The 17,084-nt window shown below is 38.3% G+C and overlaps 1 protein-coding gene across 1 annotated transcript in view; it reads right to left on the reverse strand.

The window, feature by feature from the left end:
• The window catches only part of LYRM4 (LYR motif containing 4), an 86,203-nt gene that overhangs the window by 64,864 nt on the left and 4,255 nt on the right, over window positions 1-17,084 (reverse strand). Inside the window, exon 2 of the mRNA XM_054284697.1 lies at window positions 259-379. Coding sequence (XP_054140672.1) covers window positions 259-379 — 121 coding nt within the window. The remainder of the gene's footprint in view (window positions 1-258; window positions 380-17,084) is intronic.

Here is a 17,084-nt window from a genome sequence, read left to right on the forward strand (position 1 = left end):
TTCAGGATTTTCTTGTTCTGTTACTATTCTAACACTGTATCTAGAGATGGGAAAAAACAAACACAGAAGAAAATGAGACTATTTTGAGTCAGTCAAAGTCACCCCTCTGAACCTATGATGAAAGACAAATTCAGACAAAAACTGATGTTTATCAAGAGATGTCTTTAGCAAGGAAATATTTTTTTCCATCTCTAGTGGCATAAGACAGTTGAATGAGTAGTGAACATCTCCCATAAAAAATTAGAGAAACTAACATACCTGCCGTTGAATAATCTGTAGGTTTGCTTTGGCTTTGTTCAGTAGTTCTTCTATTTTTTCAGAGTCTGTTATGTTCTTGTTTTCTCTAAAGGCATCTTTTATCCTTCTGATGGCGTATGTTCTAAACACAAACAATAAGAGGACACGTAATTCATAGATGTGCCATGATTTATATAATTTCAACATTCTTTAAAACATGCTGATACAAAAAATAAAATGCACACCTCCCATATTTACTTATTTATTTAGCTCAATTTTAGACACATATAATTTTATTCAGGGTTTTGTTTTGCCCGAGTTGAAGTAGCGACCAGATCCTATAATTTTAAAAAAAGAGGTTCTGTTAGATGTTACTGTGGAAAAATGTCATATTTCAAGTTTCAGTCCAGTCCTAACTGCTTGTTTGTGCTGAAGCCACACTGCTGGATACCCAGCATGGAATACTGCAAAACTCAAGAACATTACAAAAAGGCTAAGGACCAGAAAATCATTCCCCAGATTATTTTGAATCAGTGTGACTATTCTTAACCTGCATATCCAAAAGGTCATTGTAACAATATGCATTTCTACTAGATGCAGTGTTGTAATCTAGTAGTCAACAAAAGCAGATTGGTGGACCAATTAACACAAAAAGGGCTCCTTCCCTGTCACCCTTTTCCTCTCCTGACAAAGTGTATTTCACCCCTCAGTCCAACACCTCCTCATCCATTTCCCCACTAAGAAGCAATAAGAGAACATGATTTCTGCAAGCTGGAAGAGGTTATGATCTCTGCTTGCAAAGAGGAAGGTCCAAAGCTGCAGCTTTCCCCAAATCCTGCCCTTTCTTTTCAACACAGTAAAGAACTTACATAGAGTGTGAGGTGTACTGTCATCCTGCCTTCCCTCCCCCCCAGTTAGGGTCAATTTCCATATGAAAACAGAGTTTTCAGATGGAGCAGTGGATACTTGTATTACATGGGTCTTTGGGAGGTACTGGAAAAATGCAGTAAACTGATCTTGCTCATCTATCTTCCTTGTGTTCTTCTGTACCACCACATCACATCAGTATCACTTCTGCTACAGAAAGCAAAACCCTATGCGTGGCACTGGAAGGAAACAAAAGGCTGCACAAAATTCCCCCACAATTAGTTTAATATTTCAACAACCCTTTCCAATCTTGTATAAAAGTGGAACACGAAAGACAAAATCGTCTGAAACACTATCACAGAAAATCCAAGGACAAGACTGAAAAATAAAATTATTGGGGGAGTAGAATGAGGAGAGAGGAAGAAGAGGAAAGATGAATAGCCAGTGGCACTCCATTCCATTAGATGGTGCTATCCAGCTCCTAATGCAGCTTTCAGCAGCCAAGCAGCGTGTTTTGTCTTCGAGCTCATAAATAAAACATTTCAATCACAGGACTCAGGACGGCTGTGGAGTGCCACTCTGCCACCGCACTCCGGCAGATGGTGCCTGCTTTTAATTAGGGCCTGCTCACCTCTAATGTGACACTGGGGTGCGTCAGGGAGTGAGCCAGTGTGTGTTTGGATGTGTGAAGTTAATAGAATGTATTAAATATGGAAGCTCAATCTCATCTGCAGCTGTTGTCCTAGCAAGACATGAAGGGGAAGCTGATTATTTCTTCTAGAAAAGAAACAACCCCCAGTCATTACTATATAGTATAATTCTGTTGCTTGATAATGGAGAGATTTGAAATCACCCAAATACATATGTAGGGTTAAACTGTGCAAAACATGTAATATTTTCTGAAAGAAAGGACAGGTTTCCAGGAGATACAACAACAAATATATATATATTTAGCTTAAAAGAAAAAACAACAACAACAGCATGTATCTATTAGTGGGTACAAGTCTTTGAAAATGCAATATAAATGAGTAAATGCTACCTACATAAAAAAGATAGATGGGACAAAACCAAATGTTGTTCAAGTATTAACACCCACAGACTGAAGGTGGTTTTTTGTTTTGTTTTGTTTTGTACATATGGTGTGTTAATTGTTCCATTTTCTCTCTCTTCCTCTAATTATACCCAACAATTGTTTAGAAAAAAATGTACATAGAAAACAGACCAATTTTTATCTATAATCACAAAGTTGCACTGGTTTTGCCTTCTATTTTTTTACCTTCTAATTTTTTAATCTCTATGAGTTTTAACACCCAAAGGAAGTTACTTTACACAGGCTTTAACACAATCTTAATTCTACAGCTAAATCCATACCTCTAAACACACTTCAAAGACTAGCTCTATAGCCTGGCACTACTCTTTACCAAAGTTACAGAGAGATTTAATGTATCACTTATAAGAAGGATGAGCTCAATTCAAAGCTCAAACCCAATATTATAATAACTGCTAAAATATCCTTTCTTCCCCATTGAGAAGTGTCAGGGAAATATTTTACCAACATTCAAATTCTCTAAAATTATGTAAAAAGTGTTAAGCCAAGATATAAACATACAGGAAGGTTTTTTTTTTGTATGTTTGTGTTTTTTTCTTTTAAACAACAGCTTTTTCCGTGCAACAACAGTTGTGAGCAGTGTCAATTCAGCACCTCGACACTCTACATTTCAACAGTTTCTGAACTGAGAATGCATTAAAAGCTAGAACTACCATAAGAAATGCAATATTGCTTCAAGTTTATGAAAATCTAAGCCCTTCTGAAAGCACAGTAGTGTGTGTAAGCAACAATGTTTGAGCAAAACCTGTTCATTCAGACTTGCATCTGTTGGGGTTTTTTCACAGAGCACTGCTCAGAGACCCTCTGGCCGATGAAGACTGGTCTGCTGATCAGCTGTTCTAATGGAGTGCATTTTCAGCTCCATGAATGTAACACACCAAACCCAAGCCTGTGACATTTGAAGGCACACCTAGAAATGCCAGTGGCTGAGAATACATGGTTGTCTTCATAGAACTTTACACTGTCCTAAAAGCAGCACTATCTGCAGACAGTGTGAGAGCTGAAAAGAATACTGGCAAGTGAAACGACGGCTGTACCTTATGGATGATTATTTACCCAGAGGGACACAAAGAAACTGCAACAAGTTTAAGCCAAAGTGGAGAAGAGATATTGCAATTTCACCGCCCTGGCAGACACAAACCCTCCCTCTGTCCCCTTTAGACCAGCACAGTCAGTCTGATATTTGGCCCCAGCTGAGCCAGTCCAACCTGGGAAATAGAAGGCCACCTATTACAAGAGTTAACTTCATTTTCAGTTGTTTTGGGCTTTTTTTGCAGATTAGTAACTTCATCAGCTATCCATGGAACTGGAGCAACATCACTGAGGAGGTGGGAACACAGCAGTACTGATTTTGATGGACAGAGTTTGCAATTGATCCCATTATGAAGGCCAAGCAAGTCACACAAATAAAGAGGACCTTTCGGTGAGAAGGTACCAAGTTAACTCTCCAGAGAAACAGAATAGGAAAGCAGTTTTGGATACAGTACACTCAAGGAGCTCCCATGGAACTGTGGGAAAAGCCTAGTTCCTAGTGCAGTAGTATTCATTAAGAAACATCATTTAAATTAAATCTTAAACTACCTTTCACCATTCATTATTTTTCTCACCCATTTTTTGAAAACAGATATTAAAAAATGGCTGAAAGACACAACAAGATATTTTGCTTTTATCATCCAAGTGCACTAAAATTTGAACAGAGAATATCTTTCACTTTATCTCCTGCAAAGACTCCTCCAGTGACTTGTGACAACAGGACCCAAGCAAGAGTGTACAGTTGACTATATTCACTCAGCTCTCATACATATGCACACTCAAAACACCTCTTGTGATCCCTACCTACGTGCATCTGTCACACAATTAATTCCCAATTAAACCAAAATGATGTCCTCGATGGGCAGTAGACTCGGTGTGATGGCTGCAGACCAAAGCCACTGCAGGTGGATGGCGACACAAGGCGACAGATGCCCATCAGCAGAAAGCAGGGGTCGTTGGGCATTAATATGAGAACAAGGCCAGGGCAAAGCACTACTACAGACTCTCAGGCACTGGGCACTGCCTGCTCATGTTATGAGACTACAGTGCTACCAAATAATAGTAAAAACTAAAGAGAAAGCAGTCTTTGGCCCAGTATCCTTTAAAGAGTTCCTCTCTTCCCTGAAGTACAATCAAAAGACTAATGTGTCCTCATGAAAATGAAGTCTACAAGAAGTAAATCTGAAACAACAACTACTAATGAAAAATGAAATCACAATCCAGGTACTTCAGAAAATAATAACTGCTTGAGGACTTATATATTTTATTTCAAAATGTTTACTTATCTCACACCTGACCAAAAAACCAAAAAATCTTTGTGCTCCGCTAAATGAAAAGAAGCTGAAATGTCACACAAACATACTTGCTTAAGTACACAGTTCTGAGCTTTCAAAATAAACCTGCAATGTTTTTCTCAGCACCACTTTGCATTCACCAGTATCACAACATGCTAAAAGTTTAAGTCACCTTTCCAAGACATCTTTACAAACATGTTGACATCTTGGCTTTGTGCCTGTCAACAAGTGCAACTTATTAATAGGTCACATTATAGTCACAGGCACCACACTGTGGAACACAATGGCTATTACATTATTATTGTTGGCCATTGAGCACACACATGAAGACAGAAGAGGACATACAGTTGTGGTACACAATCTGTGCAAGCAAAACAGATCACGAGGGAAGGGGCCACCAGGTTAGAATATTCATATTCAAGGCTTTTGAAAAAGGTCTAGAGTAAAATGCATTTTTCCTTATTAGCTTCAGTTATATTCAATAAATTAAGGCAAGTGAAAAGTGGCCAAGCTCTAGGAAGCCCACTGGGGTTAACAGCTCTGGAATGAAGAATATGATGCTTTTATTTAAAGACACAATGTGCAAAAGTGAAATGCTCATTTACAATAGAGTAGCATTACATCAAGTGAGGAACTCTTTTCATAAAATGTCTGTTTGCTTTAACCAAACTGTATTTTCTTACCACTGCTGCCTTCCAACTAACATCTATTAACTTATGGTAGCAACAGGATGAATTTTCAGAATTTCCCATTATTACTAGCAAAACATGCACTAGATGAGATCTGCCCAACTATATTTTCAGCATTACATATCATTTAAAAAGGGAAAGTTTTTAATCATCTGTAGAAAAAATTTTAGCTCACAGTCAAGTTTTACTAGCATTAGTGAAGATGTCTTCATGTACAGAATTACTTCTGAGGGAATGCTTATTTAGATGCATATATGTGCAAACATGTAATTTCCATATATGTGTGTACATATGTATTTACAATATTTTTCCTCTATAAATGTCTTAAAAGACACCAATTAAGGTGAAGCAAAACCTGCATGTAATTACTATCTAACACTTAAAAATAAACACTTGACAACAGGTGTGTGTTTGAGACTGAGAGGTAAGTAACTCACAGGGAAGTAGTTGTGACTGGTCTAATTAAACCCAAGACCAACAGAAGGACGTGAACACATTTTTATCAACAAGTTGTGCCTCAAACTCCATCACTAGACACGCTTTCAGACTGCCACTTCAAGTTACAGCACAACAACAACTACTACATCTTCCCGTTTTCTAAAATTCAAAGCAAAGCCTGTACTTGCAACCAGGATCTCTTTGGGGATGTCAGGGTGGTGTCTGGATGCTGGGAAAGGAGGAAAGAAAAGTAAAGAAAAACAAAAATTAGACTGCTGGTAAACTCAGTATTATTTTCTTGAATTTTCTGACAATGCACAGTCACTAGACAATCTTCACAAAAAAGCCTACAGAAAGAAACCTACCAGCCACCACTTGGTTTCTCGGCTAACATACAAAACATGAATTCCAACGCCATTGCTAAGAAGTATGCCCAGAATAGAACAGCACTAGAGATAATTTATGGGAGAGGATTAACCCAAAAGAACATAAAATAGGAATAAAGACTGATGAACATCAGAAAATACATTTGAGAGAGGGTGACTATAACCCAGTGCACCTAATACAAGCTGTATGATCAGATACAAGGATTTGTAGCTTATTTCTAAAGCAATTTTGCATCTCAGATATCAAAATGTCTAATAAAAACTTGAACCTTTTCCAAGAGTTTCCTTCCATTTTCTTTTTTCAGCCTAAACCCTTAGATTTTTAGAAAGATTTGTGCATGTTTTTAGAAAAAGAGAATTTCTTTTTTCTGACTATATCTTCTCATCAGTTTGTGTCTGTACCCATTTCAAAGCAGAGAGCATGGACGACCACCTGATCAATAGGATCACAGAATCATTCACATTGGAAATGTGTCTAGGAGGTCTCTAGTCCCACCTTCTGCTGAAAGCAGAGTCAGTGATGGCATCAGATTGGATTATTCACAGCTTTGTCCAGTCAAGTCTTGAAAAACAGGATGTTGACCAGACCACCTTGCCTGGAAAACAAGCTCAATTGCTTGACTGCCCTTGTGGGGACAAAGCTTTCCTTAAAGCCATCTGAAGAGCCTCTCTTCTATACTTTACATCTGCTATCAGTTTTTCTCCTACCAGGCCCCTCTGGATACCTCGAGGTACTGGCTGCTCTCAGAGTCCCTCAATGCTGCTTCTTCTGCAGTAGGAACCAGACCAGCTCCCTCAGCCTTTGCTCACAGGACAAGTGCTTCAGCCCCCCCGGTGGCTCCTGCTGAGCTGCCTACAGATTGTCTGTGCCTTTCCTGCTGGGGGGCTGAGGAGGGCAAGACTGGATGCAGAAGTCCAGATGTGATCTCCCTCCTATCAATCTGCTGGCTGAGCAACTCTTGATACATCTCAGGATGCTCTTGGTCTTCCTTGCTGCCAGGGCACACAGCTCTGTTCACAAAGACTTTCTTCTCCCCAGAACACTATTGGTGCTATTCATAGTTAACGATGATTGTTTTTGCAATTCACTGAAACATACATTTTTGTAGCTGTATTTCTAAAATACAAACAGTTATTGGCTTAATTCTAAGTGTAAGGAAACTCTGCAGAAGGGAGTGCTTTTCAGGAGGTCAGGGTTAAAAGAAAAAAGTAAAGATGTCCAAATGAAAGCATTCTTTTAATCTTAATTGGAGTTCCAATATTTCAATGTTATATCGCAGAAGAGGCTAAAAAAGAGGGTTATCAGTGAAGGACCCAACTGCACAAGTTGTTCAGTTAACGAGGCACCAGGCAAGGGTGTGCTGCAGGAACTATAACCTGAATTTGCTGCAGATGAAAAGTGTCCTGATGGCCTGAAATGAGTAATAGCTCTCTGCTGAGCTTTCACTGCCAAGCCTTGCCAGCTACTCTACAACAAGGACACCGGGGTAGCTCAGCAGTCCAATTACCAGGCAGGGAATGCCTTGAAATGACAAGTTCAAAACCTGACAAGGCTGGTTTTTCTCTTCTTCCTTTTGAGACAGATATATACCACTCCATTTGCTGTGCTGCTGTTTCTGAACAGTTCATAAAAAAAGGCCTGGCCTGCTGTGTATAGCCACTACAATATTTTTCTGGAAAGATTACTTTTAGTACAGTGCTGTGACCAACATTTCTCTTTGCAGCATGGCTTGAGGTTCTCCCTGCACTAGTATGGCCTCACCTTGAATATCGTGTGCAGTTTTAGTCACCACAAGAAAGATATTAAGCTATTAGAGAACATCCAAAGGAGGCCAACAAAGATGGTGAAGGGCCTTGAGGGTCAGCTGTATGAGGAGTGCCTGAGGTCACTTGGTCTGTTCAGCCTGGAAAAGAGGAGACTGAGCTCATTGCAGTTACAGCTTCCTTGTAAGGGGAAGAGGAGGGGCAGGCACTGATCTCTTCTCTGTGGTGACCAGTGACGACTCAAGGGAATAGTCTGGAGTTATCAGGGGAGATTTGGTTGGATATTAGAAAAATGTTTTTCCCATAGAGGGTGTTTGGACACTGGAACAGGCTCCCCAGGGCAGTGGTCACAGAACCAAGCCTGAAAGAGCTCAAGAGGTGTTTGGACAGTGCTCTTCAGCACATGCTGTGAGTCTTGGGGATGGTCCTGTGCAGAGCCAGAAGATGGACAATGATCCCTGTGGGCCCATGCCAATTCTCCAGATTCTGTGATCCTGTGACTTGGGTACCCTGAAGAAGGCTAAACATATTGCACCTCTTGGTAATTTCATTTAGGGAAGCACTGGGTGCTAATCAGCCTTTGTGGATGCAAGTATTTCACACTTGACATGAAATTGACTTGCCTTTGATGAAGCAATAGTTGCTAAGGATATTTTAATTAAGCAGCAGGACATGAAGTCTTGAGATATTCTAACTACTTGGATTGCAGTATGGTTGATCTGGATGATGGTAAGATTTTGATAGGAAATTTCTGAAGCACAGCATTATTCTGAAAGTATAGTAAGTATCTAGTTACAGGACATATATTATTTTAATATGGAAATTATGCCAGTTCCTTAGAAAAGGGATCAAGTATCAGAAATATATTAACAGCATATAGTTTTAAAATAAATGAGATATTTTTACTTACAAAAGACTTAGAGAAACAGTTCTCTGAAGGTCATCTGAGGTAAAGGTGTTTTGGCCATTTTTACAGACCAGTAATTTTCAGTATACTGAACAGACTCCTAACAAAGTTTTGCTTTGCAAAAGTGATCCTAGGATTCTAGCAATAAAGATAGTTAATTTTGCCCCTTGATTTTTGCCCAAGTAAACCTGAGATTTCTGAGACAGAAGGATATAAACATCATAGGTCCAAGTGGAAGTAATTGCATTGAAATTAGATAGGGTCCAGTTATCTCACAACTAAGGCAACAATAAACCACAAATACAATTTATTAAACAACTCACATGAAGGAAGTAACATACCACCTGCTCTATTTATGTACAACATACTAAAAGTTACAGGATTTAAAAATATTTAAATTACCATCCAAAATTTATTCTCTCATCCATTTCTACCAGCTTATCAAAAAATCTTTGTTCCTTATGACTCAGTCAGTAATGACAAACATCCCCCACTGGACTTGCTACCACCATTTGGCTCAGTGACCTTCCCTCATTTATAGGAAAGCACTGCATGTTTAGTTTAGCAAATTTACACCAGTTTTGACAACAATGATGGATATTTGAAATTAGCAGCACATAAAATTCTAATATATGCAAAGCCTATTAGTCAAATCTAGAGCCTAAAATAGTAAATTTGGAATTTATAATAAAATCAGCATCCTACTTTGTGCAGACAACAAAGTGCTGAATATTGTTTTCAGACATTTGTATTGTAAATATATGCCTTTGGAAAATGCATGTAATGTTTGAGGAAGCTCAGATCCAGACTACTCTGATTATTACCAAAGGCTCAGAAAAAAAGAAATGTGGGTTATTTTTTACACTATGAACACTACCTAAGGTAGAGAAAGTCAAGTGAACTAGATATTACCTTCTGTATTCTTTCTATTTAATTAGTTATAGGATATGGAAGTCTTCACAGACTTTAAAGATGATTACATCAGGACTAAAGAAAAAGAGGCTAAAATCCCCATCCTGAGTTGAATAGTAACCCAGAAATGCAAAGGTAACAAACTCTGGGTGTCACTTCATTCCCCCACAGGAAACCAGATGCAGCTTCTCCCATGAAGAAAGAGCAGCAGGACCCACGGTGAACAGAGGCAAGGATTGAAGGAAAAAGAATATTCTGCTGGGTAAAGCTGAATGACTGATGCACCATGCAGTGAGGCAGATTTGAGGTTTTCAGGCAAGCACAGCAGATCTGCATCCCCATTATTAACGCAGCACCTCTGTGCACCTGGCATCTGCATGTGCCAGAACTGCCCACCCTGACTTTCTACACTCCACAGCTCTCACCTCCCAGGTGCTACCAGCACAAGGGAGAACTTAAAAAAGCCAGACCCTTGGCAGGGAAGTTAGGAAAAACATGTCCACAGCTCTTTATCTTTGGGGCATGATGGTGATCAGATAAGACATACCCAAGACGTCCACTAGCTCTGGTAAAGTAAATTCAGCTTCTCAGGACTCACAGATCCTATGCACTTCTCTGAAGTCCAGCAGTAAAACAGGAATCAAAGCAATACTAAAACCTAAGTGAAGTAACACAAGGTTGTTCAAAGCTACTTCACATAAAAGGAAAAAAAAGGGTTACATGCTTTTCCCCACTATTTTTCCTACAGTTACTCTAAAAAAAATAACAACATAGAATAGATCTGCCAAACATGAAGCAAGAACAGCTACCAGCCAAAATGTTTACTTTGGGCTATGTATGAACTCCACCTCTAAAATTGTGGTGCACACACTCCTACTGTCCAAACTGTACATCCCAGCATATGATGCAATACTTAGATCTGACAAGATATACTTTAATATCAGACAGAAAACTGAGTTTAAATTTAAAACTCAAGGTATTCTAGTCCAGTGAACAGAAGTCATTCAATAAACCTGCTGACAGATCTTTTGTGCACTTAAGCAGTTTAACTACTGTAACAATAAAGGCGATCAGAAGTATTCAGGAAGACAGAGCAGTCAATTTTCCTTTTTAAAGAACAGAAGCATTGACAAACCTTTTAATCTAGGCAAGCCCAAGTATGTTACATATAGACATCAAAATTTACAGGTGAGGCTACGCTAAGGTCAATAGTTTTTAAAGTGTCCTCCAGTCAACCTCTTAGCACTGTCTCTAGGAGTCTAACACTATGAATGAAAAAAGATTACTATATTATATTTCTGTATCTGTACACATTCTATTTAATAAGACTAGGTTCAGATTGGTACATTTAAATATAAAAAAATATTCTGCATGTCAAGCCAAAAATGGGCTATGAAAACCCCCAGATAATACTCAATAGCTAATTGAAAGCTACAGAGAAATAGTCACTCACATGAGTGATGGCAGCACTTTCTGTCCTCTGTTGGCAAGCAAGGAAAAAGAAAACAGAATAAACACCACCTTCTTTTCCTCCCATAAGCACATGGCTGCTGGCTGCAAGAATTTCTTCTCAGATAACATTTACTCTAAATGTGGAATTAACATCTGGCTTAAAACTCAGCAACTCAGACAAGTCCTGGCTACGGTTACTGCAGGAGATATTAGGATAGGAAAGGAGGTATTAGAAGTGATCTATTTATCATAAAGTTTTCAGTGTAACATTTTATGACCAGGGCAGATTACCTTCCCTTTCACATGAGACATGACCTTCCCCTCCACAGAGCAGCAGAAAAAGTTCCCAATGTAGGGACAAATTACCAACACAAGTTGCGGAAGCGATCCCAGCTAATGGCAGCAATAACTTGCACTGATGGAGAATTTCTCCTTCAAGAGTTTCAACAACTTTTGGGAAATAAAAGCCCAGAACCATGCCTCGAAGTCCCTGCAGGTTAGTAAGCATTGCCACTAGTTCACAGAACAAGGAGTTTTGTGCAGCTATTTGTACAGTATACTTTTATGTCCAACCCTGTATTGCTGTAACTTGTAGAACTATGTTCATGCCATGCTGCCTTTGCTTTGGGAAGTGACTGTAAGAGTGCCACCAGTAGTTTGATAAATATTCATATATTTCCATGCAAAATCTGCAAATAATGGGCAGCAATTCTGGGTATAAATTATGAACTGAAAATAGCAAATTAAATGTAGTTTAAAAATGCACTCACTAGCTCTGGAAATCAAGAAGCCTATTTAGCGTTCTACATGAAATGCATTGCTTATTATGGTTGTGTAAACAAAACACTTGAACATTTATTTTCATACTGTAAATTAGTCAGATCAGGGATCTGAGTGAGACATCTAATTTATTTTGGCCAGTGATAAACTACTTAGATCAATCAATCAATGTTCTTCCCTTCAAAACTAGTTTACATATGAAGACCATTAATTTGAAAACCTATTTGCTAACTTATTGTACTAGAAAAATGATGTGATATTTTAGATGAGTCAAAGATGCTTTCTGAAACTTAGTAGCAGGTTAGTTTCATGGCAACAGAATACAGTTCAATTTGACATTGTCAGTATAATTTAAGCTATAAGCTTCAAGGACTGTATTATGCATTTCATTTGAGCTGCACTGACTTTAAAACATTTTCCTGAGAAGGAGGCAGTCTGACGTTTTTTAAATAAATAAAAACACTGAATATATTTGTATGGATGGATGAATGAATGAATTGTTGTTTCACAAAGAATCCTATTAGTTCTATTAATTCAATCCTAAACTTTATGAAATGTGATGGTTTGTACCTAGCCCCTTCCACTTTTAGCTCCCGTTTCTACCTGTGACTAACAAAGCAAATAAATGATGGCTCTGAACCACACCCCCAACCACCCACCCCGGCCACATTTGGCTCTTTCATTGCTATTCTAACGTAGTCTGCAGAAATTTAACATTCACACAATGTGTAACCCTCACAAGATAAACCAATTTTCTCCAACACCAAGGGCTCTGTGGAAATCTGCACACACATTTCTCCCTCCTGCTTAGGCAAACAATGAATGGATGTTTGCATCTCTGTGTGACTACCAGTGAGTATTGTGATAATCTGTATGTTTGTTGGGGAAACATATAATGCCTGTAAATAAACACTACCAAGCAACAATGCCATGTGTATCCTGCAAGCAAATCCTAGTTAGCAGAAATCACACCCTGTGCCAGACAGAGATAAAGACAACTCTGTAAAGACTGAACTTTTGGGAAACAATGAATTATTTTCATAAGCACCAAAAGTCACAGAAGTTTAATTATAAAAGCTTTGCTACCATAAAGGACTAGTGATTACTAACAATATACTAGAATAAATTACAGTCTCAGGAAAATATTTTAACTTTTTTTTTTTCAGACAAGCACTTTCTCTGGCAGTAAAAATAAGACAATATTACTTTTAAACAAGCTAATGATTTAATGGTTCCAGACAAGGATATGCCAGACTCAGAAAGACTGTCAAGACCTGCTGATGGACATTATTTTCTAATAAGACTGACACACCAATCTTATACTTATATACTCTCTAGTACTCATATACTCTCTAGTCTCCACAGTGGATTCACAGCTTGCTTTAAACAATGATTTTGTGAGAGTTACTGGGATTGAGCAGAAGTGAATTCTAGACTTCTTGATACCAATACACTCATATATGCATGCATACACACATAACTACTTTTTGCATAGGCCTCTTTAGAAACTATAATGAGATTTAACCAATTGCTATTTATTTAAAAAGTTTTTTTAAGAAAAGAAGTATCTAAGCAACAGCTTTTTCCAAGACTTTGTAACAAACACGATGCTGAAAAACGTGTAAGGACTGGACTGAGTCCTGATCTCTGAACACCATTCCCAGCACAGGACTTTCAAATTTTCCTGAAGAATGCTTTAAGGATTTATTTCTGGCACGAAATTCTGTTCAGGAAGAAAGCAACTGGACTCAACTGAATTCTTTTATCATATTAAATGTTCAGTTGCATTGTATCCTGAGAAGAATGGTAGAATTTTATATGGAGAGCAGGTAAAAAAGGAATAGAATAGACTAGACTAGAACAGAATGTAGAAATAACAGGTAAGGGGAAAAGGCCATATATCATAATGCCACCTAGCCAGAATGTTGTCTGGATGACTTGCGGCATCTTCATTCTTGAGAAAAAAACTGTATCAAGAAGAATCCCCAAGAATATTTCTCACTAAGGACACTTTTCTACTGAGTTTTGTGCAAAACAGTCTTGGAACAACTGGCTTAAGTATTCACAAAGACAAGAAAACAACCAAGAGAGTCTCCTCTGATCCCCATATTTTTTTGAAAAGTAGAGAACTATGTATAATCTAGGACTTTCTTGGTGAGGGAACCCCAAAACTCATGGGAAGAGCTTTATTGAAGAGGTAGTTCAGAGAGCATCCTTGTCATCCACTACTGCAGCAAGTGGTTCGAAACATTGCCTTGTCAATTGCAGTTTCCTCTTTTCTTTTGTAAATTACTTAATTTTTTTTAAATCCAGAATGCTGATCTTCTAAAGACTGCTTGAAATTATAATAGCCTGTGTCTACTGTATCTTGAATCATCTGGATGTTAGCAGGTCAGCATCTTTTCATCATGGGCAGCAAGAGATGAAAACAGAGGAAATAAGTGTTAAAGCCACATCCAAGAGTAAGGAAAGGAGTAGGTTAGCTGGAACAGCATTTAAATCCATTTTTAATGCTATAGCTACATTACAAAGTGCTTTTCATTTACTAGAAATCATAAGCATATGCGTATGGGTATGAGCCACTGCCAGAGGCAGTATTTTTTCTATTACTCTCATTAGTTCTCTAACAAACACTACTGGTAATTAAATTTTATGTAAAAAGAAATATATCCCTGTTTTTCTGTGCTACACAAAGAATAACAAGTGGCTACAGCAGATTTACTCATTTTGGGTGCCTATACTAAAACAAAATAACCAAAACATTAGATCAGTCTTTTGAGGAAGCCCCCATCCATTTGTCTTCCAAATATTAAATTTCAGTTTTTCCAGAACTCTGTATGTTCCGTATGTGCTCCAAACCCTCCTTTCAAGTTACTACTATTCAAAATTCTGCTCTGCAAAAAAAAAAAAAGGAAATATAAAAAAGAAACCAAGAAAATCACATCAGACCTGATGCACAGATATCATGAATTGTTTAAGAAGAGTGCAACTTTACAAGGGTAAAACAAATGTATTTGGAAAATGACAATCACTGTTGAACTATCAAAACCAAAGATAATAACTTTTAATGAACAAGGTAACAGAATTTTGATGCTATGATTTTCAGTTGGGTAATGTTACTATTAAGAAATCAAAGTATTTGATAAAACTGTTTCCATTTGTTTTAAAACTTCAGAGAAATATGTTCTGAGGGTAATTAATGGCTATGTTTTGATATTTTTGAAATAGAGTGCTTTGGTTGTCTTTCCAAAATATTTTATACATATACAATACTTAAGTCAAATGGAGATACTTCTATACCATGAGACCCAAATCCAAAACTATGTTCTTATACCTCAAGATTTTCCAAAAATGGCACGTATTTCCACTAAAAAACTCTTATACTCTTAAAATGCTCTTAAAATACTGACATCTCTATTCAAGCATAAAATGATTCTGACAGAATAAGGCAATATATAAAAAAGAGCTTAAAATAATATAATGGCAAAATGGTATGTGGTCACTGAAATAATATCCAAAATTGAACTCCCCCTAGAAAGAGGTATTAGTAAGGCCAATCACAAATCTGTGAGATTGCTCCACAAAATCATATGAAAATGTGCAATGCCTGTTTGGCTGTGACTCTGGGTCATGCAGCTCCAGGCCAGAACAAGTGTCTGCACCAGGGTACGAGGAAACCACCCTGGACTCTGGAGCACTCTAGCTGCCTGCAGCCCTGACTTTTTCATACTTTCCAAGTAGATTACAGAGAACACCACACACTCAGTAAATAGGAAATTAACTCAAAAAATCCTAAAGTTTATTATCACTCAGAATACAACCAGCAATTACATACAGAGAAGAAAAAATAAGTTATCTGCCTTCTTTGCACAGCTGAAGAAAACCAGATACTGTAAACTGCAATTCTGTCACTGTACACCTACAAAGAAGTAGGACATCTCTGCTGGACAGAACTGACAATTTTATTTTTTTTCCGCATTTCTTATCTCAGCTACAAACTACCATTTTGGTCAGAAAACCATGCCTCTCTTTTCTCATTACTGTGTTGAACTTTTTTTTTGTTTAATCACTATGCAGACATTTTTCCTCCCTAATACATAGAAACATAAACAAGCTGCTGGCACACCTTGTCAATCACAAACTTCATTAGGATATCCAGTGAGAAAAGGTCTTACTCAGTTTGGATAACTGTCACATGTAAAATTTTAACATGGCTGCTAAAATACCTAAGTGATGAAAGAGCAAAAAGAAACACTGACAGGATTCTATAGACCAGGGACTAAAAGCAAAGTAAGATTTTTTCCATTAATGTGACCAAATCAGGTATGCTGGGAATAAGAGAAAGAAACTCATTTCTCTAAAAGAGTGGTTTTAAAAAAATTTACTTGGTGTGAGTTATGTTCTCAAAAGAGTTGTTAGAAGAATCTTAACAGCTTTACGCCCCTTTGAAGCACAAGTCATCATGCAAGTATGGGCCAACTTAACCTACACTTGAGCAAGAACCCAGGTGCTCTCATGAAGGGAACTGGGTACAGAGAACTTTCTGTTTTGGAACTGGGTATCCAGAGGAGTCTCACTATGAAGACTGAGGCAAAGTGGGCAGTAAATACCTTGGCCTTTCCCTCATCCTTGGTCACTACAGTTACCTCTGCAACCAACAAAGGATGGAGATTCTCCATAGCCCTTCTTTTGTTGCTGATGTATCTATGGAAACATCTTTTATTTTCTTTTAAGGCAGTAGCCAGATAAAGTTCCAGCTGGGGTTTGGCTCTTCTACTTTTCTCTCTGCACCACCTCTTGACATCCACGGAGTTCTCTGGCATAGTCTGCCCTTACCTCTACAGGTCAAAAACTCTGTAAACTCTACCTTTTTTTTGTTTTTCTTTTTTCTCCTGAGTTCCCTCTAAAGCTCTCTCTTCAGCCAGGCTGATTTTCTTCCCTGCTGGCTCTTCCAACACATGGGGACAGCCTGCTCCTGTGCCTTGAAGATTTCTGTCCTGAAGAATGTCCAGCCTTCCTGGGCACCACTGTCCTTCAGGACTGTCTCCCTAGCGTCTCTCTCATCAGGTCTCCCAAACAGGCCCAAATCTGCCCTCTGGAAGTCCAAGGTGGCAGTTCTGCTGATCCCCCTCCTTCCTTCTGTGAGAATTGATAACTCTATCATTTCAGGACCACTGTGCCTAAGGCATCCTCCAATTTTCTCGTCACACAACAGTC

The sequence above is a fragment of the Melozone crissalis genome, unplaced genomic scaffold, assembly GCF_028551555.1.
Source record: "Melozone crissalis strain CALT ecotype California unplaced genomic scaffold, PUWL_Pcris_2 ptg000042l_1, whole genome shotgun sequence".
In the NCBI taxonomy this organism is placed as follows: Eukaryota; Metazoa; Chordata; class Aves; order Passeriformes; family Passerellidae; genus Melozone; species Melozone crissalis.